This window comes from Aquarana catesbeiana, linkage group LG01 (assembly GCF_042186555.1).
Source record: "Aquarana catesbeiana isolate 2022-GZ linkage group LG01, ASM4218655v1, whole genome shotgun sequence".
In the NCBI taxonomy this organism is placed as follows: Eukaryota; Metazoa; Chordata; class Amphibia; order Anura; family Ranidae; genus Aquarana; species Aquarana catesbeiana.
The window spans coordinates 572,608,748-572,630,527 of record NC_133324.1 but is presented as its reverse complement, the minus strand read 5'-3'; the positions used below and the strand labels follow the sequence as shown (position 1 = coordinate 572,630,527).

Below are 21,780 nucleotides of genomic sequence, written 5' to 3'. Positions count from 1 at the left end.
AATGTGCACAAAAGCAGCAGCTCTCCCGGGTCTCTGCCTCCTCATTGGCTGAGACACAGCAGAGAGAGCCATTGGCTACCGCTGCTGTCAATCACAGCCACTGAGGAGAGAGCGGGGGGCATCCAAGCCGCACTCAGCTCACAATGGGGGCACTTGGGGGGGGGGGTCAGACAGCTGGGAGTGCCAATGGGGGACCAAAGAAGAGGAGGATTGGGGCTGCTCTGTGCAAAACCATTGCACAGGGCAAGTAAATATGACGTTTTTTTTTTTTCTGAAGTTGAACCTTTACAAGTCCTTTAAAGTTACCCAATCAGTTTGTCAATTAATCCTAAATGGTAGTTCTATGCAACAGAAAAGGTGTAATACTTATCTGTCTGGTGGCTCATATATCCTACCTTTGCTTGATCTCAGCACTGTAGCCTTGGCCAGAATTTAGCATCCAACACCTTTGTCAGGTGCCCGTGTCCCCTGCTGCATGCTGTGGTTCCTTTTTTCCACACATGCAAAACTTCAGCAGTGATGCAGGAGTCAGAGGAAGTGATTCTAAAGGATATTTCTTAAATTTAAATAACAAAAGGTTTTATACTTACCTGCTCTCCACAATGGTATTGCGCAGAGTATTTCCTTACCTCCATTTCTGGAATCCCTCACTGGTGACTCCCCTTTTTCTTCTTATCAGTGCCCTCTCAGCACCTGTGTGCCCATGCTCCCAAGCCAGGCTGTGTACGTCCATAGACCTACACTGTGTGGCTCTGCCATGCCCCCCTACTCACAGGATTTGAATAACAGCAGCAACTTTTATCTTAAAGTAAAAGAATGCATTAAGGTAAAAATAAATGCTTAGGCTTTAGAAAAACTTTAAAGCATCTAAATGTTGTGAAGGTAGAAGACTGAGGCTGGATTCACATTGTAATACGCAGCGGCTCCCAGCAGGAGTCTGGCGCGTCTCCATTCATCGTTTCAGGTCCGATATCAGCCCGAATTTTGGCCTGAATTCGGACCAAAAGACGCACAGGGCTCCTGTGCAGTGCGCACCTGAGTTGCTGCGGAGATGGCTGGACCAGCTTCATAGAGAGCCGGTCACGATCTCCTGCTATGCGAATTGGATGCGGAAAAATATGCATCCAATTCGCATAGGTGTGATCCCAGCCACAGTCTTCCAAAGGGGTGAGTATAATAGCTCATGTTGTTGCTAGGAGCTGCCATGTAGGATTTTTTGACATACTGACACCTGACATTAATAAATTAACCAATAGAATAATTTGCCCATATATAGTAGTTATTTATATAAGTACCTGAAATAAATAAATAAAATAAAATAAATTTGCATTTAGTTAGTAGGTGGATTATCCAGCATTATTGAACAGCAGGAGAGTCCATGGGCTCTTCTATTTACTAATTATGAAGGAAATGTGAAGGGGAATTTTAATAAAGGATATTACCTGAGCAGTAGCAAGTTTTTGTTTTTTTGGCTCCACTTCTTTAAGCACTCTGGAATACAGATCCATTGCTCTCACCCACATGCACATGGATCGGCATGCTTTGGACACCCTTTCCACCTTTTCAGGTATGAAATTTGGATTAGCAATGTATTTTTGTAGTTTTAGCAGAATTTGGGGCTTTATATTTTCTTTGTCATACTCCATAAGCCGTTTGAGGAATGTGGAATCTCCAAGCAGCTGTTTCGCTGTTGTCCAATCAGGTCTGAAAAAAAAGAATATTACGTTGTAAGCCTTAGTTTTCACAAGATAACTTTTTGAGAAAATTACAGTTGTCACTTCTAGGATTATTCGGTAAGGTAGTAAAAAGTGCATCGATTTTGTGCAAAGTTCAGCAAAACCCATAACAACCATTCAAGTTTCAAAAGATAAGTCAAAGATTAACTCTAATAGACTATAAGTTACTTTATTTGGATTCATCTAAGAATGGAGGACATGTGGTTGATTAAAAGGCCCACCCCCTCCATTCATAGATTGCTTTTCATTCACAGAAACTGCAGTACTGAATCATGGAGCTGTGAGGAAAGGGGGGGCATAGTCGGGCTCTCTTGAAGATTCCATGGTTTTATTAACCCCTGCCGCTCCAGAAGTTTAAGGCGGGGGCATAGGGGCCTCAAGAAGGATTTCACCAAACAGAAGAGGCATCAGCAGAAGGGACACATTCTACTGACTTTTGATTTTGTCCCTTGTGCTGATTTTTGTGTTTTTTTTATTTTGACTGCACTTAAACTTTAAGGAACACACTGTACTTGGAAAATCTAGACGCCCCTTTAAAATTGTTTTTCAAATAAACCCAGGGCCATCTATGATGTGATTTAAATGTTCATATTTGATACATAAATGTCAAAAGGAAGTAAAGTTGTTTTATGCATATTTTAAGCTCAAAAATGCTCTTGGCCATTGCACTATGACTAAAACTAATTTTAAAATGAGTATACATATCTGAAGTTAAAGTGTTTGTAAAGATGAAATTGTACTGGTTATACAGTAGATGTCCTGGAGACTTGCTTTATGGTATCACATCCCAGTCCTGGTGCCATGCATAACCTGATTGTTTGAGGAATGGAGGGATTTGCTACTACTTTGTGATAGAACAACTGTCACAACAGAAGCTTACATACAATCTTTTTAAATGCTCAGTAGGTCAGACACATTTAGCAAATAAAGGCACGTTTAAGATGAAGCTAGAATAGTATCTATTTATTTTCTTGGCTATTAATATAACAATTTACAAAGCTAAACATTTTTACTAGTAATGTATATTTCTCATATTATAGGACCAAATGACTATTGCAAACTACTAAGGAATTATGCCCAGGCAGTGCTACTTGCTGAACTAAATGTAAATAAAAATGGGATCTTTGGAAGAATGATAGCAGAAGCAAATATAAGGGTTCCCGAGCTGTAACACCATACTATTTAATACAGCAACTGCATACGTTTTTTGAATTCTCTGCAGGGATGTAACTACAAATGACAAGGTAACATAGCATAATTTTGTTACCTCGTTCCTTGTGTTCAGTGTCTCTCCTCTTTAGTGAAACTTTTGTAGTGTCTTTACATTCCAAAATATTGGACGATTTTACCATTAATGGCAAACAACCCATATTGTACTCCAATTTATACCTCCTACCTACTGGTTCCATGTAATGGTCTAGGCCAGTGATGGCGAACCTATGGTACGCCTGCCACAGCTGGCACGTCAAGCCCTCTCTGTCAGCACGGCAGGGGAATCCCCCAGCCAGGCAGTCACTTGCACTGGGAGTGCAGGCAGGGAGGAACCGGCTCCCTTCCTTGCATCAGTGCCAGTGACGTCGGCAGGGGGGTGGGCAGCCAGTCATCTTGTTCCAGGCACGCTGTTTAGGAGAGGTGTAAAATTTTTCCTCCACTGTCCCGACTGTTCTGCAGCTTATTGCCTCTCCCGGACCTTTACACCTCTGGTAAGGCATTCGGGGATTACTTTCTGCAGGCACCCTATTCCAACTGCCCCTGCTCCAGGACGACTTTGGTTCAGTCTGTCCTAGTGCAGCCTGTAGAAAGCAGAGGGGGAGGGGAGGTGCTTGGAGCAGATCGTCCATGGGGAGAGATGTAATGGCTGCTAGCTGACATCCAGGCGTAGGGGATATCGAGGAGCAGCTGGATGGCAGGGATTCCTACAAAACTGCCCGGGGAGAGCTGGACGATGAGGCCATGGAAAGGTAATGAGGAGGATGGATCCTCCGATCTACATTGTACTGTGTGGGGGGGATGTTAGTAGTGCAGGAAGCATGTGTCAGGTAGGTGAGTGCATGTATCAGGTAGGTGAGTGTATGTGTCAGGTAGGTGAGTGCATGTGTCAGGTAGGTGAGTGCATGTGTCAGGTAGGTGAGTGTATGTGTCAGCTAGGTGAGTGTATGTGTCAGCTAGGTGAGTGTATGTGTCAGCTAGGTGAGTGCATGTGTCAGGTAGGTGAGTGCAATAGTTAGGTAGGTGAGTGCATTGCTCAGCTAGGTGAGTGCAATGGTCAGGTAGGTGAGTGCAATGGTCAGGTAGGTCAGTGCATGTGTCAGGTAGGTCAGTGCATGTGTCAGGTAGGTGAGTGCAATGGTCAGGTAGGTGAGTGTAATGGTCAGGTAGATCAGTGCATGTGTCAGGTAGGTGAGTGTAATGGTTAGGTAGGTCAGTGTATGTTTCACAGTGCATTCTGCATTCTTTTTGGTCCCTTGGGGCTCATTCAGAGGGATTATCAGTCCCATCCTCTGTACAGAGATGCTGGCAGGTTTAATTCTGTGTTGGCACTTTGAAAGAAATGAGTTGGTTTTGCGTCGCGGTTTGGGCACTCGGGCTCAAAAAGGTTCGCCATCACTGGTCTAGGCACACCTCCACACCTCCTATTTTCAGTGAGCTCTCTTACTATGGGGTCAGTGGAAAAGTGTCTTCTTACATTAGTGGCCAGTGAATAAATTGTCCTTTACAATGGTAGCCAGTGAATATGTGTACATTTACGATAATTGTCAACTGTGTAGGATGCTTTGATGGTTAATGAATCCTCCAAACTATGTAAAGTAATACAATTTAACATTAAAATTTATATCAATCATCATGTTAAAAAAAAAGTCACTGTACTCCTTACTTTGCATTAAGCAGAATGCATATGGCTTCCATAACTGTCATGACCAAATCTGGTGGGCTAGGAAACACTCTGACTTCAGATATGTCTGCTTTATCCAAAGAGTCAAGAGCTTTATTGGCTTCTTCTAGGGCAGGCAAAGCTTCATCAAGGTCTCTCTGGGCATCATCAGCAATTGCCTGGGTTTCTTCTGCTTTAACTTTTGCAATTGCCTCATCTTCTTTTACTATTCGTCGCACCTGAAAACATAGAGAGTACAGCAGTTTAAAAATATACTTTAGCATGGAATATATCTGTAAAGGTTTTCATTTGCTCCAGGTCACTTTACAGCTGTTAGTGGTTCATCACATTCAAAGGGACTTGTTCTGTATTGTTGATGACATTTTGCCACTCATCAAACTGAGGAAGTATCTGTACCTCAATTTAATTCTTTTTTGGTGAATTGACCCTGCAAAAATCATCTTGTTCTAATCCTATATGTTTTCCAATAGTTGACAAGAAGATCAGATCAGATGAAAATCAGGATTTAACCCATATTAGGCTAATCTATGGTGATAAGACAGTCAACAAAGATCCCTTTATAAGTTCACTTCAATAGTGAGGGTTCTTTATTCTTACGTTGAGGAAGCAGTGAGAATGCTGTCTTTATTATGACAGACATGGCACACAGCATTATGTTGTGCCACATCATTATTACATCATCACCCTTATTATAATAATAAGCTTTCAATGCTCACTAACCTGAGATCAGCAACTGATGTAAGGGGCTCATTCTGTAGAGCATATGAATAGTGAAACTTTCCTGCACTGATACATTACATATATGGCCAACATTTAAAAACATATATTCATTCCTGCAATTAATTTCATGTTCAATCTGTATTTATTGAGAAAAAATGGCTCTCAAAAAAGGCAAAGGTACATAAAGTGCTAAAACAAGAAAAAAAAATAACAAATACATTTGAACAAGCACCATCTCACAAAAGTAGGTGTATCACTGTAGCAGCCCACAGATGGAGAAATGATAGTGGATTGGAGACACAAGCAGGTCCATAATGGTGGAGGACACAAAGGCAGTATACCATCACAGTAGGAAACAAATAACATACTCTGTGTGGAAGGGCCCAATGCAAATTGTGGGGATTAACCTTCGAGGGCCTGTAGGCAAGCTGTCCAACATATATCATCCATAGAAAGGTGCAAAAAAAAAGGGTGGGGTGGAAAGGGGGAGGGGGAGGTGAGGGCAAAGGGAGGAGGGGGAGAATAGAGATTGATTGGAATAGTAGAAGTGGAGCCAAGCATAGGCACCCAGAGAGCACTAGAGCACTCATTGGATAGTGTGACAGGCCCTATATTTGCCCGGTAAGAAGGGCTTTAAGTTCAGAGGATTTCCTATACATCAACCAAGAGAGCCATGTTCTATGAAATTGTTCATAGGTATCCATTTCCTGGACCAGCAGCGACTCCATTGTATCAATATTCTCCATTTCAGTGATCCATTCTACAAGAGACGGGACATAAGTCAGAAGCAAATGGGGCAGAATGACCAATCTAGCGGGAGTCAATGTCTAAGAAGATCTCTCTATGCGTTTGAAAGATCCAGGTAAGATGGAGAGTAGAGTCACCTGGGTTATATTGGAGACTATTGCAAAGCCATAGTACTTGGTCCCAAAAATTATTTATTAGAGGGCATTCCCACCAAACGTGCAGTAGGGAACCCCTACTGATATGGCAGCACCGACATAGATCTGTTACAGTAGGTCTTTATTGAATTTAGTTATTTCAAGCCTTCTCCTATTAATCTCCTATTAATCTGAATGATCTTGAAGACTGGAAATGTACTTTTAAGAATCCTGCATATTTACTTCCTTGAATTCTGTGATAAATACTCACTATGCTTTGTAAATATGCAATGTGTGTCACACATTTCACAGAGCCTGCTGTCTGAACTATAGGAGGCACAGTCAGTAGTGGTAACCCACTACATAATAAATATTTGCATGCCGGAAGGTACCTTGGAATATACAGTATCTCACAAAAGTGAGTACACCCCTCACATTTTTGTAAACATTTTATTATATCTTTTCATGTGACAACACTGAAAATATGACATTCTGCTACAATGTAAAGTAGTGAGTGTACAGCTTGTATAACAGTGTAAATTTTCTGTGCCCTCAAAATAACTCAACACAGAGCCATTAATGTTTAAACCGCTGGCAACAAAAGTGAGTACACCCCTAAGTGAAAATGTCCAAATTGGGCCCAATTAGTCATTTTCCCTCCCCGATGTCATGTGACTCGTTAGTGTTACAAGGTCTCAGGTGTGAATGGGGAGCAGGTGTGTTAAATTTTGTGTTATCACTCTCACTCTTTCATACTGGTCACTGGAAGTTCAACATGGCACCTCATGGCAAAGAACTCTCTGAGGATCTGAAAAAAAGAATTGTTGCTCTACATAAAGATGGCCTAGGCTATAAGAAGATTGCCAAGACCCTGAAGCACGGTGGCCAGGACCATACAGTGGTTTAACAGGACAGGTTCCACTCAGAACAGGCCTAGCCATGGTGAACCAAAGAAGTTAAGTGCACATGCTCAGAGTCATGTCCAGAGGTTGCCTTTGGGAAATAGATGTATGAGTGCTGCCAGCATTGCTGCAGAGGTTGAAGGGGTGGTGGGTCAGACTGTCAGTGCTCAGACCATACGCCGCACACTGCATCAAATTGGTCTGCATGGCTGTTGTTCCAGAAGGAAGCCTCTTCAAAAGATGATACACAAGAAAGCATGCAGTTTGCTGAAGACAAGCAGACTAAGGACATGGATTATTGGAACCATGTCCTGTGGTCTGATGAGACCAAGATAAACTTATTTGATTCAGATGGTGTCAAGCGTGTGTGGCAGCAACCAGGTGAGGAGTACAAAGACAAGTGTGTCTTGCCTACAGTCAAGCATGGTGGTGGGAGTGTCATGGTCTGTGGCTGCATGAGTGCTGCTGGCACTGGGAAACTACAGTTCATTGAGAGAACCATGAATGCCAACATGTACTGTGACATACTGAAGCACAGCATGACCCCCTCCCTTCAGAGACTGGGCCACAGAGCAGTATTCCAACATGATAACGACCCCAAACACACCTTCAAGATGACCACTGCCTTGCTAAGGAAGCTGAGGGTAAAGGTGATGGACTGGCCAAGCATGTCTCCAGACCTAAACCCTATTGAGCATCTGTGGGGCATCCTCAAACGGAAGATGGATGAATGCAAGGTCTCTAACATCCACCAGCTCCGTGATGTCATCATGGAGGAGTGGAAGAGAACTCCAGTGGCAACCTTTGAAGCTCTGGTGAACTCCATGCCCAAGAGGGTTAAGGCGGTGCTGGAAAATAATGGCAGCCACACAAAATATTGACACTTTGGGCCCAATTTGAACATTTTCACTTAGGGGTGTACTCACTTTTGTTGTCAGCGGTTTAGACATTAATGGCTGTATGTTGAGTTATTTTGAGGGGTCAGAACATTTACACTGTTATACAAGCTGTACACTCACTACTTTACATTGTAGCAAAGTGTAATTTCTTCAGTGTTGTCACATAAAAAGATATAATAAAATATTTACAAAAATGTGAGGGATGTACTCACTTTTGAGAGACACTGTATAGTCCTTAGAAAATGAAAGTAAACCAAATGAGCAAAGGAAAAGCTGTAAAGCATGCAGGGAATCCAGGAAGTTGTGGAAAGTGATGGCCAGCAGACAGGCAGCACTAGCAACATGAAAGGAGATTTTTCAACTAATCCTATATTGGACTGTCAAAAATAGATATAGTTTGTATTGCAATTACAATTCTGATGGTATAAATTGAAAAGTGTATGCTGTGATCATAGAACTCCTTTAAGAAAACCAAATCCAATTTAGGCATTGGTCTATTATTAATATTATTATTGTTACATTATTATACAGCATTGGTAGAAAGTATGGACTTAATGTTGACTACAAGCAATCCTTACCTGATCTGCATTTTCTTGGTCTACTGACAGTTTTTCCATTAGAGCTTCGACATCAATAGATTTCTGTTTAAGCACTGGTTCTAAGGCTGACAGATCTACCTTCATTTTGTCAACAAGCTTGTTTGTCTCCCATAACTTACTTAATCCATTTTTTACACGGTCACGTGCCTACAACAGATAAAATAGAAAAACGACTACAAATGTATACCAAAACATCCGAACACTGATATTACAAGTACAAAAGTATGTTTTAAAACATACTACTTTCTAGATAAATGTAGAGGAAAACGGAAAACGGAATAGGGAAAAAAGTACTAGATGACCAATTCTGGAAACACTATATGAAAATTCAACATCTCAAGCAGTTATATTATTATAATTATTTTTATTAGTGGAAGTAAAAGAAGAATTCTTAAGATTGCATGATTACTAACGTTAAAGTAAACTATGGTTTAGCAACCTTATAATGCTTCTTTTGTCTAGGTAAAACAGTATAAGGAACTATACTTTATTATTCCTCATTCACCTGGCAGCTGAAGCGCTTCTCCACTCTCCATCACTGCAACTGTTGTGGGCAGAGTGGAGCAAGTCCTCACCATCCTCATGGACAATACAGGACAGGTTTTTTTTTCCTTCATTAAGGAATGTACATTTATATAGCAAGTAAGACATCATCTATAAGTCCCTTTTCAAAAGTTGCTGGGTCCATGCATGTGCTGGGCACTCTCCATTCAATCTTAGGTCTGTACTGTACTGGAGCATGGAGTATGAACTCGCTACAGCAGTGGTCATCAACCCTGTCCTCAGGGCCCACTAACAGGCCAGGTTTTATGTGTTACCTTGGGGAGATGCAGACTAGAATACTGCAATCACTGAGCAGCAAATGATATCACCTGTGATGTATTTCAGTTATCTTGCAAACCTGGCCTATTAGTGGGCCCTGAGGACAGGGTTGATGACCACTGCTCTACAGGGTTGAAAGGAGAGTAATGCCCCGTACACACGGTCGGACATTGATCGGACATTCCGACAACAAAATCCATGGATTTTTTCCGACGGATGTTGGCTCAAACTTGTCTTGCATACACACAAAGTTGTCGGAAAATCCGATCGTTCTGAACGCGGTGACGTAAAACACGTACGTTGGGACTATACACGGGGCAGTAGCCAATAGCTTTTGTCTCTTAATTTGTTCTGAGCATGCGTGGCACTTTGTGCGTCGGATTTGTGTATACACAATCGGAAATTCCGACAACGGATTTTGTTGTCGGAAAATTTTATAGCCTGCTCTCAAACTTTGTGTGTCGGAAATTCCTATGGAAAATGTGTGATGGAGCCTACACACGGTCGGAATTTACGACAACAAGGTCCTATCACACATTTTCCATCGGGAAATCCGACCGTGTGTACGGGGCATTACTGAACATGCATGAGCCCAGTTTAGAAGACTTTGAAAAGGGGCTTGGCGGCTTCAAAGGTAATATCTTGCAGGATACATAGTGATAAAACAAGTGGTTGTAAAGGCTGAAGGTAAAAAACCTTCCGTGTGCTACTCTATCAAATTTCTGTTTGAGTGGTATAAAGCAGTCAAAATATTTAGCATATTAAGTTTTAAAGCCTGGTTGTCTTTAGGTCAACAACACCTGAGTGTCATGTATAAAATGCATAATGCATAGGCTTCAGTAAAAGGTACTCGTCTTCATATTTGCAGATCAAATAACAAAAATGAGAGTAAAATAAAATGGTATTGATTCACACAAATGTCTGCATTCTTGTCCTACTTATTGAGATTTTATACTGTGTTTCAGTTACACATACACAGCTCAGTGAGAAGAAACAGATGGGCCAGAATTACTCTTGGGTATAAATGGTTAGTCAACTGGAAAAAAAAGCAACATTTTATATACTACCTATAAATAAAAGATGCCAGACAGATAAATTAGTGAAATGCATAATTAAAAACCCTAAAAATGTGTATTATGATTTTTTATTCAAAAAAATTATGCTAACCCACAATTTGTTATGTTGATGATTAAAGGGGAAGTCCAGCTCAAAACCAGAAAATTTAAAGACTGTGAGTAACAGATTACTGTGGACCATTGAATTGCAAGTGAACATTTTTGAATTAAAAAAAAAAATTCCATATGTACACCCATGTGTTATAACTTGGCTACGCGAGTAATGTTTAATCACCCTACTATCAAATAATCACCTATAATAAACCACAAATTTTAAGGCAGAGAAAAAACTTTGATGAATATATGCTTATGCAGCAAAACATAAGGATGGCCAGAGATGATTTGGGCTGAATGAAATAACAAACAAACAGATTTCCATCCACACAACCACACAAACAAGATGGAAGGAGAAATTCCCCAACCCCCCCGGGACATTGTATTCTGACAGCTGGACTTGGCACTGTTAGAATACACTGAAAGCAGCTGCTGATCGCTACAAGTTTTCCAGCCTGTTTATTTGTCAGAACTTGATCTAACAGCCGACTTCTGTCACACAGGGACAGCCACACACTGAACGAAATTTGGTCGAATTGCGATCCATCTATAGCCATCTTTAGAGTGGTCCTTGAAAGTTGCACTTTAAAGTGGTATTAAACCCAAAAACAAAAATGTATTATATTGCAGATTACCAATTCTTAGATGTGATGACTGCATTTGTTTGTTTTTTTTTAGTCTAGTTTTCATTCTTTTCACCAGCTGATCTAGTCAGTGAGTTACTTCTCAACTTGTTTTAAAGTGGTTGTTAAGCCTTCCATATAGTGCAGAGACTATCCTCATACACAGAGATGAAACAAATCCTCCTACATAAATTGTATCTATTTATCTGCAGTATTCTCTGCTTTACATCAGTTCAAATTTATAAGCTTGGCTAAAAGTTCAGAAAAAAGGGGGCTGAGAGCTGACGTTACACTCTGCAGAGCTCAGTGAAGAGAGATCTGAGAGCTGATTGGAGGGAAGAGACACGCCCCCCTTCACACAGCACACATGAACAGAGCTGAGGCTGTCAATCAGCTGGTGGTCCCTCCCCTGTCACCATTTTTCTCTTGGTGTCAGGAAAACTTGTCAGAAGTGACTCATGCTGATAGCAGGGGAAGGAAGCAGCAGACAGAAATTACACTTAATGCTTTTAATTGAGACAAGTACGCACTATAAAGGGATATGCTTTGTTCATATTTCATGTCTGAGGTTTACAACCACTTTAACCACTTCAGCCCCAAAAGATTTTACCCCCTTCCTGAGCAGAGCACTTTTTACAATTTGGCACTGGGTCCATTTAACTGACAATTGCGCGGTCATACAATGCTGTACCCAAACGAAATTTGCGTCCTTTTTTTCCCATAAATAGAGCTTTCTTTTGGTGGTATTTGATCAGCTATGCGGTTTTTATTTTTTGTGCTATAAACAAAAAAAGAGCGACAATTTTGAAAAAAAAAAAACAATATTTTTTACTTTTTGCTATAATAAATGCCCCCAAATTTAAAAAAAACAAGAAACAAATTTCTTTATCAGTTTAGGCCGATATATATTCTTCTACATATTTTTGGTAAAAAAAAAATCGCAATAAGTGATTGGTTTGCGCAAAAGTTATCACATCTACAAACTATGGGAAAGATTTATGGCATTTTTATGGTATTTTTTTTTTTTTAAGTAATGGAGGCGATCTGCGATTTTTAGCAGTACTGCAACATTGCAACGGACAGATTGGACACTTTTGACACATGTTTGGGGCCACTGACATTTTACAGCGCTATATAAATGCACTGATTACTGTGTAAATGGCACTGGTAGTGAAGGGGTTAACACTAGGGGCGATCAAGGGGTTAAATGTGTGTTCCCTCACTGTGTTCTAACTGTATGGGGATAGGACTGAGTAGGAGAGGAGACATATTGCTGTTCCTACTTAGTAGGAACAAATAACATGTCTCCTCTCCTCTGATAGCACAGGGATTTGTGTGTTTACACACACAAATCCCCGTGATGGCGCTTGTGCACACGATCGCGCGTGGCCCGTGGCGATCGCACCCGCCGGCCACACGCATTGTGTCCCTCGTTGTGCGGCCAGCGCGCGTGCCCTCTGGTGGCCGACAAAGGAAAAGACATACCCATACGAGATTTCGCCCAGGAGAGCCATTGTGCCACAGTATATCTGCATGAGTCGGTCGGGAACCGGTTAACAGGCCAGGGTGCCCACCAAAAAATGGCAGTTAGAGGGTTGCGGTAAACCCTTTAACATTGATAGGAGTGCTTATGATATTAATTAATGTAAAAACTTTATTCCCCCCCAAAAAAATGTTGCTGCAACTGCCTAAAATTTGTTAGCTGAGTTTAGATTTAATTTGTTTTTTAAGTAAATTTAAATCATCTTTTTTATAACTATGGTGCCATTCTGGGTTCTTCAGGGATGCCTTGGCAAAATGCCTAAAAATTGCCCAAAAACTGTGTACAAGCCAGAGGAAGAATCAAGCCTGCCTTTATGTTACAAAAAAACACAGGTTTTCATTGTGCAGCGTTACAACCTTGGGCACTGTGCGGGCCAGCCACCAGCATTCTAACAACTGATGATGTCATTGGTTGATAAAGAGGACATTGGGCACCTGCATCCTTGTTTTCCCTGCCCTGCACCGCTCTGTCAGCACTGGGGTCACGTTAGCTGAGTGCAGAGGAGAAATTGAGGGAGAAGAGAAACGCTGGAATACTAGTTAGTAGCAGTGTGCAAAGATGTATTTGCTTTGGAAGAATAAATGACCTCTAATGCTGGGGGTCCTACTTGCGTAAATGCTACTGTGATATGAAAAACTATTCATTTAGTTTATTAAATTTCAAAATGGGGTGCCTTGAGATGTGTGCCTAAAAAGAGCCTTGACTGAGAAAAAGAAACACTGATCCAAATCTGCTAGTGCATCTAACACTACCCTTTCCATAGACTCACAATTCTGCTGTCAAAAGGTGTCTTCATTGCTTGTCTGTCCAAAGTGGAGGCACAATAAGACAGGCAGTGTGTTAGGAGCCTTTTTATAAAAAGAAGACACTAATGCACTACTCCGCCACACCACAAAGTCTATTTGGCGGGGCGGGGCGGGACTGTTTTCTCTCTGCCGCAGTTAGGTAACGTTTACAGGTCACGTCCTTCCCTCGGTCTGTAACTGGAGTGACAGAAAAAGTAGATTCAAGAGCTCATCACTCTGTGATTCTGCTCTCCCCTTCTATCAGCAAACCCATTGTTAGCACATAAGCACTGCAGCACAACTACTTGGCTCCATGTGCTTCTTTTCCCTTTCCTAATCTAAGGTAGGTCATATATGATTCATTTTCTTTTTCACTCAATCAGCGGGTTGCATAAAAGAAAATGAATCGATTCCCCCATCCACACATTCAAGGTGGATTGGGGAATCCCTCTTGAGGAGCTATTGTATTCTGACAGCGGGGGAGGCTTCTCCGTCATCAGAATACACTCCACAACCAGCTTGCCCAAAAATGGATCAAAATTTGAAATAGCCACTTCAGCTCCGGAAGATTTTACCCCCCTTCCTGACCAGACTATTTTTTGCTATTCGGTACTGCGTAACTTTAACTGGTGATTGCGTGGTCATGCAACGCTCTACGCAAATGAAATGTATAGGCTTGCTTTGCCTACAGCAGACGCACACCCGCGGTACATTGTGGGCAGGCGGGCGCTAAGTGGTTAAAAGAGGCGGATGTCAAGTAAAATATAGGTTGGCCAAAACTGGGTAGAATTTTGAACAAAAATAATTAGGAAAATAATGCTTTAAGAAAGTCAGGTTATTTTTTCTGATCATTAGTGGGTCAAATCAATGTTTGTTTTCAACTGCAGTGACAAGAAAATTCAAAGGAACAGGATGGAAAATGTTCTCAAATGAATGGATTTCTACCAGTGTACAGTCATACCCCACTTTTAAGTACACAATGGGATTAATTTACTAAAGCTGGAAAGTGCAAAATCAGGCTCACCTCTGCATAGAAACCAATGAGCTTCCAGGTTTTATTACCAAAGCTTAATTGAACAAGCTGGGGTTAGAAGCTCATTGGTTTATATGCAGAAGTGAGCCTGAATTTGCACTTTCCAGCTTCAGTAAATAAACCCCATTGTGTACTTAAAAGTGTGGTATGCCTGTATATAATTTTCATTCATTAAAGTCTATTCATTCCAAAATTAAATGCTAAAAGCCAAAGAAATCTTTTAAACACATTTGAAAGTTCTGAGAATTTTCGTACAAATTCTGTACGAAATTTTGTACGAAAATTCAAAGACTTTTACTAAGAATTTTAGTTTGATTTTATCTATCTCTGGCCCGCTGAAAGGTACTTCAACTGCTTGTATTCCAAGAAATATACAATGAAATTAACAATGAATCAATTAATATAGAACTGCATTCGTTGGTGTCTTTTATACTTTCAGAACACATCTGAGTTATCAGGGAGGGAGGTTCTAGGCATGTGCCATCACACTAGGGAGACCTCTAAATGTTCTCTCCTTTCTTCATCGTATGATTAGCTCTAATCACATGTAATTTTAATTTAAACACATTAATAAAACATTGTTACTTAGACCTTACCGAAACCAGCTGCTTCCTTTTGTCACCTAACATTGACAAATAGAGGTTAATTAACTCTAAATAAGAGGTGGGAGTGGTGTAGTATCTTCTTCTCAGCTCTGCATAGTAGCGTTCAGCCATTTCGGTGACACTCATGTGGATCTCTACACACATTTCAGAGAGTCTGTCCTTTACCTCCTCACTGTCAAGGTCGATGTTGGTGAAGAAGGTTTGTGATACAGAGAGAAGGGCTTCTCTGGGCCACTGCAAGTCAAACCAAGGAAGAAAGAACAATGAAAATCCTTTGTAATAACCCTTTTCCCTAATTTACATTAAAAAATCTTTCTCTGGGCATTTTCTAATAACCATATAAAAGCAACTTAAATCAAACATATTCTTTCATTCCTTTGACTAGAGATTCTTTCTCAGAATCACAATTGAGATATTAAAATACGTGATATTTTTTCTGAACAAATTGTACCAAACCCCCTGGAGTTATATAGATTTAAATGTTACTTCCTTGTAGTGCTATTCAGGGAGTCTAATGCTTTACTGATAACGTTAATTAGTGCCTCCGTTTTACAGATTAGAAGAGTTTATGGTAAAATTAGAACTATCAAATAAATATTTGCATTAAAGTTTTTGTAGCATAAGATTATTCTAACAACTTGGGTAAACTTGCAACAGATATACAATATATTTTTAATTAATCTTCCGCAATAATGATAATGCACATAATAACATAATTGCCTTGCTTCCACAAAAAGGCATGTTAGTGCAAATTGGTTCTGACCTGGATATAAATGTTTACCAAGCAAATTGGTTAACTTCCAGTTAAAAAACTTAAAAAAAAAAATTTCACTTGGAATTAGGTAAGGAAGAATTGAAACTACAATCAGGTATTTATTGCTGCCTGTGCCACCACTGGGGATAAAGTCCCCTCCCTCCCCACAGGTTGGACAAAGGCACCAATGACTAGCTTGCAGACAATGTAACCATTTCCTATGTAATCCAGAGAAATCTCAGCCTTAAGCCCTGTAAACACGATCAGAAAATCGTATGAAAAATACCGCTTTCTAAGCGATCGTACGATAATCAGGTAATTAGTACAGAGCTTTTAAGAACCAGTCATGACAGTTCATCCGATATTATTCTATCGGACATGCACAAAAAAAAAATTAGTACGATGCCAGATCGTCCGATTTTCATTTAATCAGTACAGCTGTCGTTCAAAAATGCAATACAAATGCATTACAACACATGACATCACTTTCAAATTTTTATTCTGTCGTACAAGAATGTTCGGGACTCTTCAGATTCGATCTGGGATAAGCATGCAAAAAAAAAAAACAGACGATCATTCCTTTGCCCATCTCATCGTGTGTACCGGGCATTACTTTACTTTAAAGCGTGTGTAGGCAGGGCTGACATTAAAAATCACAAGGCTGCAAACAGCCTGCCTGGCAGGACCCCCCTCCTCCCCAAAAATATTAAAACAATATTTTCACTAAAAATACACGAAAATCATTATTAGCGGACACAAACATAACATAACTTCCAAAATTCCTGCTAAATCTAAAAGATAAAACTGTACTAAGTTAATAAATAAAGTTCTGTGTGTAAATTAGGTCTTGGGGCTCATTCACATGGGTGCTGTGGCCTGTACAGTGTGAATCAGTGTTTTTTTTTTAATGTGTGCAGGCAGCATATGTTACGCTATGGGGAAGCAGCAGCTGTACGAACACACCCGCAGGTCCTAATCTAAAAGGTGTGTGGATGCAGGTGTATGGCCCCAAACACAGAGAATGTACATTCAGGGCCATTCACCCACACCTGCACACCTATCAAATTAGGACCTGTGGCTGTGTTCGTACAGCCACTGCATTCTCATAGAATAACAACCGGCTCTGGCCGCACAAATCGCAAATCACTAATTCACACTGAATGGGCCAGAGAACCCATGTGAATGAGCCCTTCATTTTTACATTTGTTTTTACAATTTGTTATTTTTTTAATTATTCTTTACAATTTTTTTTTACAATGCTGTTGGGGAGCTTGGGTGAGATATCATGGGGTCTAAACAGACCCCTGACATCTCTCCTTTAAGACAGAGAAAGGAATTGAGGACATAGATTCTTCAGTTCCTTTCTCTGTAGCTTCAGCTGCACTGCAGATGAATGAACAGGACACAGAGGCTCCTGTCCATTCATGAACACAGTTTACTCTGCTACAGTTTTGAAATGACACAAGAGTGATTGGTACCGATCGCTCCATGTGTCCAATTCAGGAAAAGAATGGGCTGGTGAATGACATATTTTTAAGCCCCTTTCCCCCTGCTGTCTAGGCCCCCCTGTGAGCCCTGGCCCCCTACAGGAGGCCCAGTGGTACCCCCTGTCAGTGGCCCTGTGTGTAGGGATATGCTGCCCTCCACTATCTTTAAGTGGCTGTGCTGCTTAATGTTCCCAGAGTTCTTTCTTCACATTACTTCCTGTCTGTGTACTCTATCTGGGAGAGAAACCCCATCGAGAGGAAGTAAATAGAGAGAAATGAATACCACATGTTCTGCTATGGAGGAGCTGCTACTAATCCAGGCTAGAACCAGGGATTATTAGGCAAGTGTTCAAATATTTAATAGTTCATTATTGTGCTCATAAATTCTGTGTGTATACATATATGTATATATTAAAAGACTGCTGACAGAGTTTATTTGCCCCCCTTATCTAACATGCACTATACCAGATAGCTTAATCTGTGATACAGTGTACATGTGTAGTGGTCAACTTGATGGATCTTAGTAGGTGAACCTGTTCATTTGCAGTTTATTTACAGCTCCTATTATTTTAGTTAAAGTGATTGTAAAGTCTCATTTTTTTATAAAAATAACAAACATGTTATAGTTACCTGCTCTGTGCAGTGATTTTGCACATGGCAGCCCAGATCCTCCTCTTCTCGGGTCCCTCGCTGGCTCTCCTGGCCCCTCCCTCCTGTTGAGTGCCCCCACAGCAAGCAGATTGCTATGGGGGCACCCGAGCCAAGCTGCAGCTCCATGTGTCCATTCAGACACAGAGTCCCGGGTTCGGCCCGCCCCTCTCTCTCCTGATTGGCTAACTGACTTTGATTGACAGCAGCAGGCGCCAATGGTGCTGCTGCTGTGTCTCAGCCAATCAGGAGGGAGAGTCCTGGATGGCTGAGGCACTCATGGGCATCGCTGGATAGAGATGGGGCTCAGGTAAATATGCAGAATAGAATGCATTAAGATAAAAAAAACCTTCTGCCTTTACAACCACTTTATTAGCGTCCCTTCTGGTCTGGAATTCTATAGCTAGTTTTAGCTTAGGGCACAAATACCAGCATAGGCTATAGCCTATAGGCATCCGATAGCAACTTCTGGTAGTTTAGAGGTCATCCGACGGCCACTTCTGGTACATAAAGGTCTGGTTGCATGACAGATTAGAAACTACTAGGGATTAAAATGCAGAGTAGATAGGCTGACTTTGAATTCCAGTGCCACCCTATGGTTTCTGCTGGTGAGAATATGCATTCCAGGCTGGTTGGACAATGATTGGAGGATCTCCCCACCTACAGATCTTATCTTCAGGTCTCTGACACAAAGACGAATGTTACATTGCAATCATTTTCAGGGGCCCAGACAACTGAACTTTGCTGCAATTCATCTGAAGGTAATTCAATTAATAACTATATATACACAGGTATATGTGCACAATTCCACCAGTACTCTTGTTGGGTCATTTTCTGATAATATTCTACTATAGGTTTAGCGCACTATCCTGTTTATGGATGGTATTTTCAAATAACCCCCTGGGATCCTAAATTTCTGGTTGGCTGAGGGCACACTGCCTTAACTGATGTAAAAACCCAACCAGCATTGTCAGCCCTGCATGCTGGACTGCAGAACTCATCATGTCCCACCACCGTCTCTGTCTCTCTCCACATGTATGTTTTCATTTCTTTCCAATTGTTGCTGTTTAACTACCAAGAGCCTTCCAACACACTGTGCATACGAAAAAGGCTCTCGGGAGATACAGTTCTAGAGGCACATCTGCATCAACAGGACTTGAGCTCTTAGATGCTGCTACCGCAAAAATGTTAGAAGCCTTTTGATAATGTCACAGTGAATGTTTCTTGCTACAAGAACAAGGTACATTACATTACAAAACATTTTTGAGAAGGAAAAAAGGCAAATCATACTTTTCTATCATAAGGTACTCCATGGGGTTTAATTTACTAACCTGTACAAACCAGTCTATTGTGCAGCAGTTAACTAGTGAGGGGAACATGCGACATCTTGCTCTGAAGGCCTCTCCAACAGGACTCATGCACAAAACAATGTGCAATCTCTGTCGTACTCGATTGATAAAATACTGAAACACCTAGTATGCAAAACAGAACAGTAAGCAAACAGCAAGTACACTGTTATATAAAATGACTTTCATCTTTCGTCATTAAAAAGAAAAAAAAACAACTTCATTAAGCACAATCAGTCATTTACTGGTCTGAATTCAGCTAAATTAATTGTAACTGGTCCGAGAGGCCTACCTGTACAGGTATGTCAATACAATATTATTTTTTTTCTTTGTTTTTCTTGCTGTGTCACATTGTGATTCGGTGTTGCTACACATGAAAATCAATGTCCTCATTTTGTTTTTTGCTATTAGGTTTTATGTCAATGTATATTATGCTACTTATATTTATATGTTGTATTTTGTACACAAAACTTAATAAAGCTTGGTTGTTAATAAAAATTAATTGTAACTGGTTCTGCACACCTGTTACTGCCCATTCAAAACAAACTAATAGGTTCCATTAATAAAGTTTCTGCTGATACTAAACTCCACTGTATGCCTACTGAAGCCCTTAACAGGCGATTCTGTGCATGGGGTAGGGTGTGCCCATTTTCCCACAATCCAACTGGCCAGTCAACAGGCCATTAGCACTGTCACATGGGGGCAAGTAAAAGGTCATTAGCCCCGTGTCAATTCTGGCACAAACTGGCATGGAGCTTAAACGTTAAACTTAAAGGGGCAGGGGCAGATCAACTTTGAGATTTATGAACACTCTACTTAATAAAGCCCATTGTACCTACCTGATGGACCATGCCTGTACTATTATACTTCTCAGTATTCTTTTTTGCTCAGGCAAAATGCTTCTGTCTCTCCAGTGCTTCATGCTGGGACCTGACAGGGTGGCAACCACCCCTTGTATCATACCTATCCTTGTTTTAGACTGGTGTTGTTACCGAGCATTGCTTAATACAGGCAGTCCCCGAGTTACGAACATTTGAGTTATGAACTACTCATACTTACAAACGGAGGGAGACAACAGGAAGTGAGAGGATATCTACCCCTAGGAAGGGAAATTCACTCCTGTAAGAGTTATCATGGGAAAAAGGTGTCTCCACTAAAGGTTTATTACCAATCCTTGTTTCCAAGACAACCCAAAATTTTCAAAATCCAATTGTCACAGAAAGTGAGGTGAAATTTTCTGAACAATGGCACAGAAAGCAAAACAAGCATTACAGGGGTGTTAACCCTTCCTTATGCTATCCAAAAAACGTGAAAGTTATTTTTTTGGCTGGAGTTAAATTTTTTTAAAACGTACCTGTTCCAACTTGAATACAAATTCAACTTAAGAACAAACCTACAGATCCTATCTCATGCGTAACCCAGGGACTGCCTGTAGCAGGTTTTTACTATGGTGCCTATTGGAGTGCACAGTCATATTAAGACACCCTGCACACTCCATAGTGTAACAGGAAAATGGAGGTAAGAGAGATGTTAATATATTTTCTATTTGACTGCGTATCTGTTTCTGTGATTTAATTTCGGCTTTAATTGACTACACCCAAATTGACTACACTTTCAATCTCATAAAAACTGCATTCACACGTTGCTATAAAATTTGGTATGTTAATTTATGACCAAATACAGTGGATACTACTACTACTACAAAAGTAAGTGATATTGTATTGCTTTACAATTCTATCGTGGAGTTTCAGTTTCAATTTTTCATATACATACTGGAAATCACAATAAAAAGGTGGAGGTAGAATTATTGCTCTGGGCCCTGAGGCAAAGCAACATCTACATATTAAATATTATAGACAGACATAAACTTGTGAAAATGAAAGCCAGGTAAAACTAATAAGTACATTATGATGGAGCTTCCGTTAGGTATAACAAAGGTAAAAGAGGCTGTTATTATGTCCACTGTGATAGTACAGGTATATGTTACTCCATCTGCTGAGCCAACTATGACAAGCAAGCATTTCCAAACTGGTTACCTCGTCTCTGTTTCCTTCAGGTATTCCTGCCTCCTTTGCTTTTGGTCTAGTTGCTGCCAATACAAACTCCAACTCATCTTTCTCAAACAAGTTTGGCACCTCCCCGGAATTAAGCATATTATTTATGTCTTCAAGGAACTCTTCAACGACAATCTATGGGTTTCAAAGAATTTTGTTGAGAAACACAAAGCAGCAATTTTCAAAATGTTTACAGAATCCCACATCAAAATGTAACCGTTTCATGTTTTGAGCCTTTAGTTATTTTGTACCCAGAATGCCAGCTAAGTAGATTAGCTCTA

The 21,780-nt window shown here is 40.6% G+C and overlaps 1 protein-coding gene across 1 annotated transcript in view; it reads right to left on the bottom strand.

The window, feature by feature from the left end:
- DNAH6 (dynein axonemal heavy chain 6) overlaps window positions 1-21,780 on the bottom strand; it is a 416,108-nt gene that overhangs the window by 132,507 nt on the left and 261,821 nt on the right. The window contains exons 47-52 of the mRNA XM_073597481.1: window positions 21,482-21,634; window positions 19,431-19,571; window positions 15,202-15,444; window positions 8,610-8,777; window positions 4,612-4,847; window positions 1,443-1,704 (exon numbers count right to left, since the gene is read on the bottom strand). Coding sequence (XP_073453582.1) covers window positions 1,443-1,704; window positions 4,612-4,847; window positions 8,610-8,777; window positions 15,202-15,444; window positions 19,431-19,571; window positions 21,482-21,634 — 1,203 coding nt within the window. The remainder of the gene's footprint in view (window positions 1-1,442; window positions 1,705-4,611; window positions 4,848-8,609; window positions 8,778-15,201; window positions 15,445-19,430; window positions 19,572-21,481; window positions 21,635-21,780) is intronic.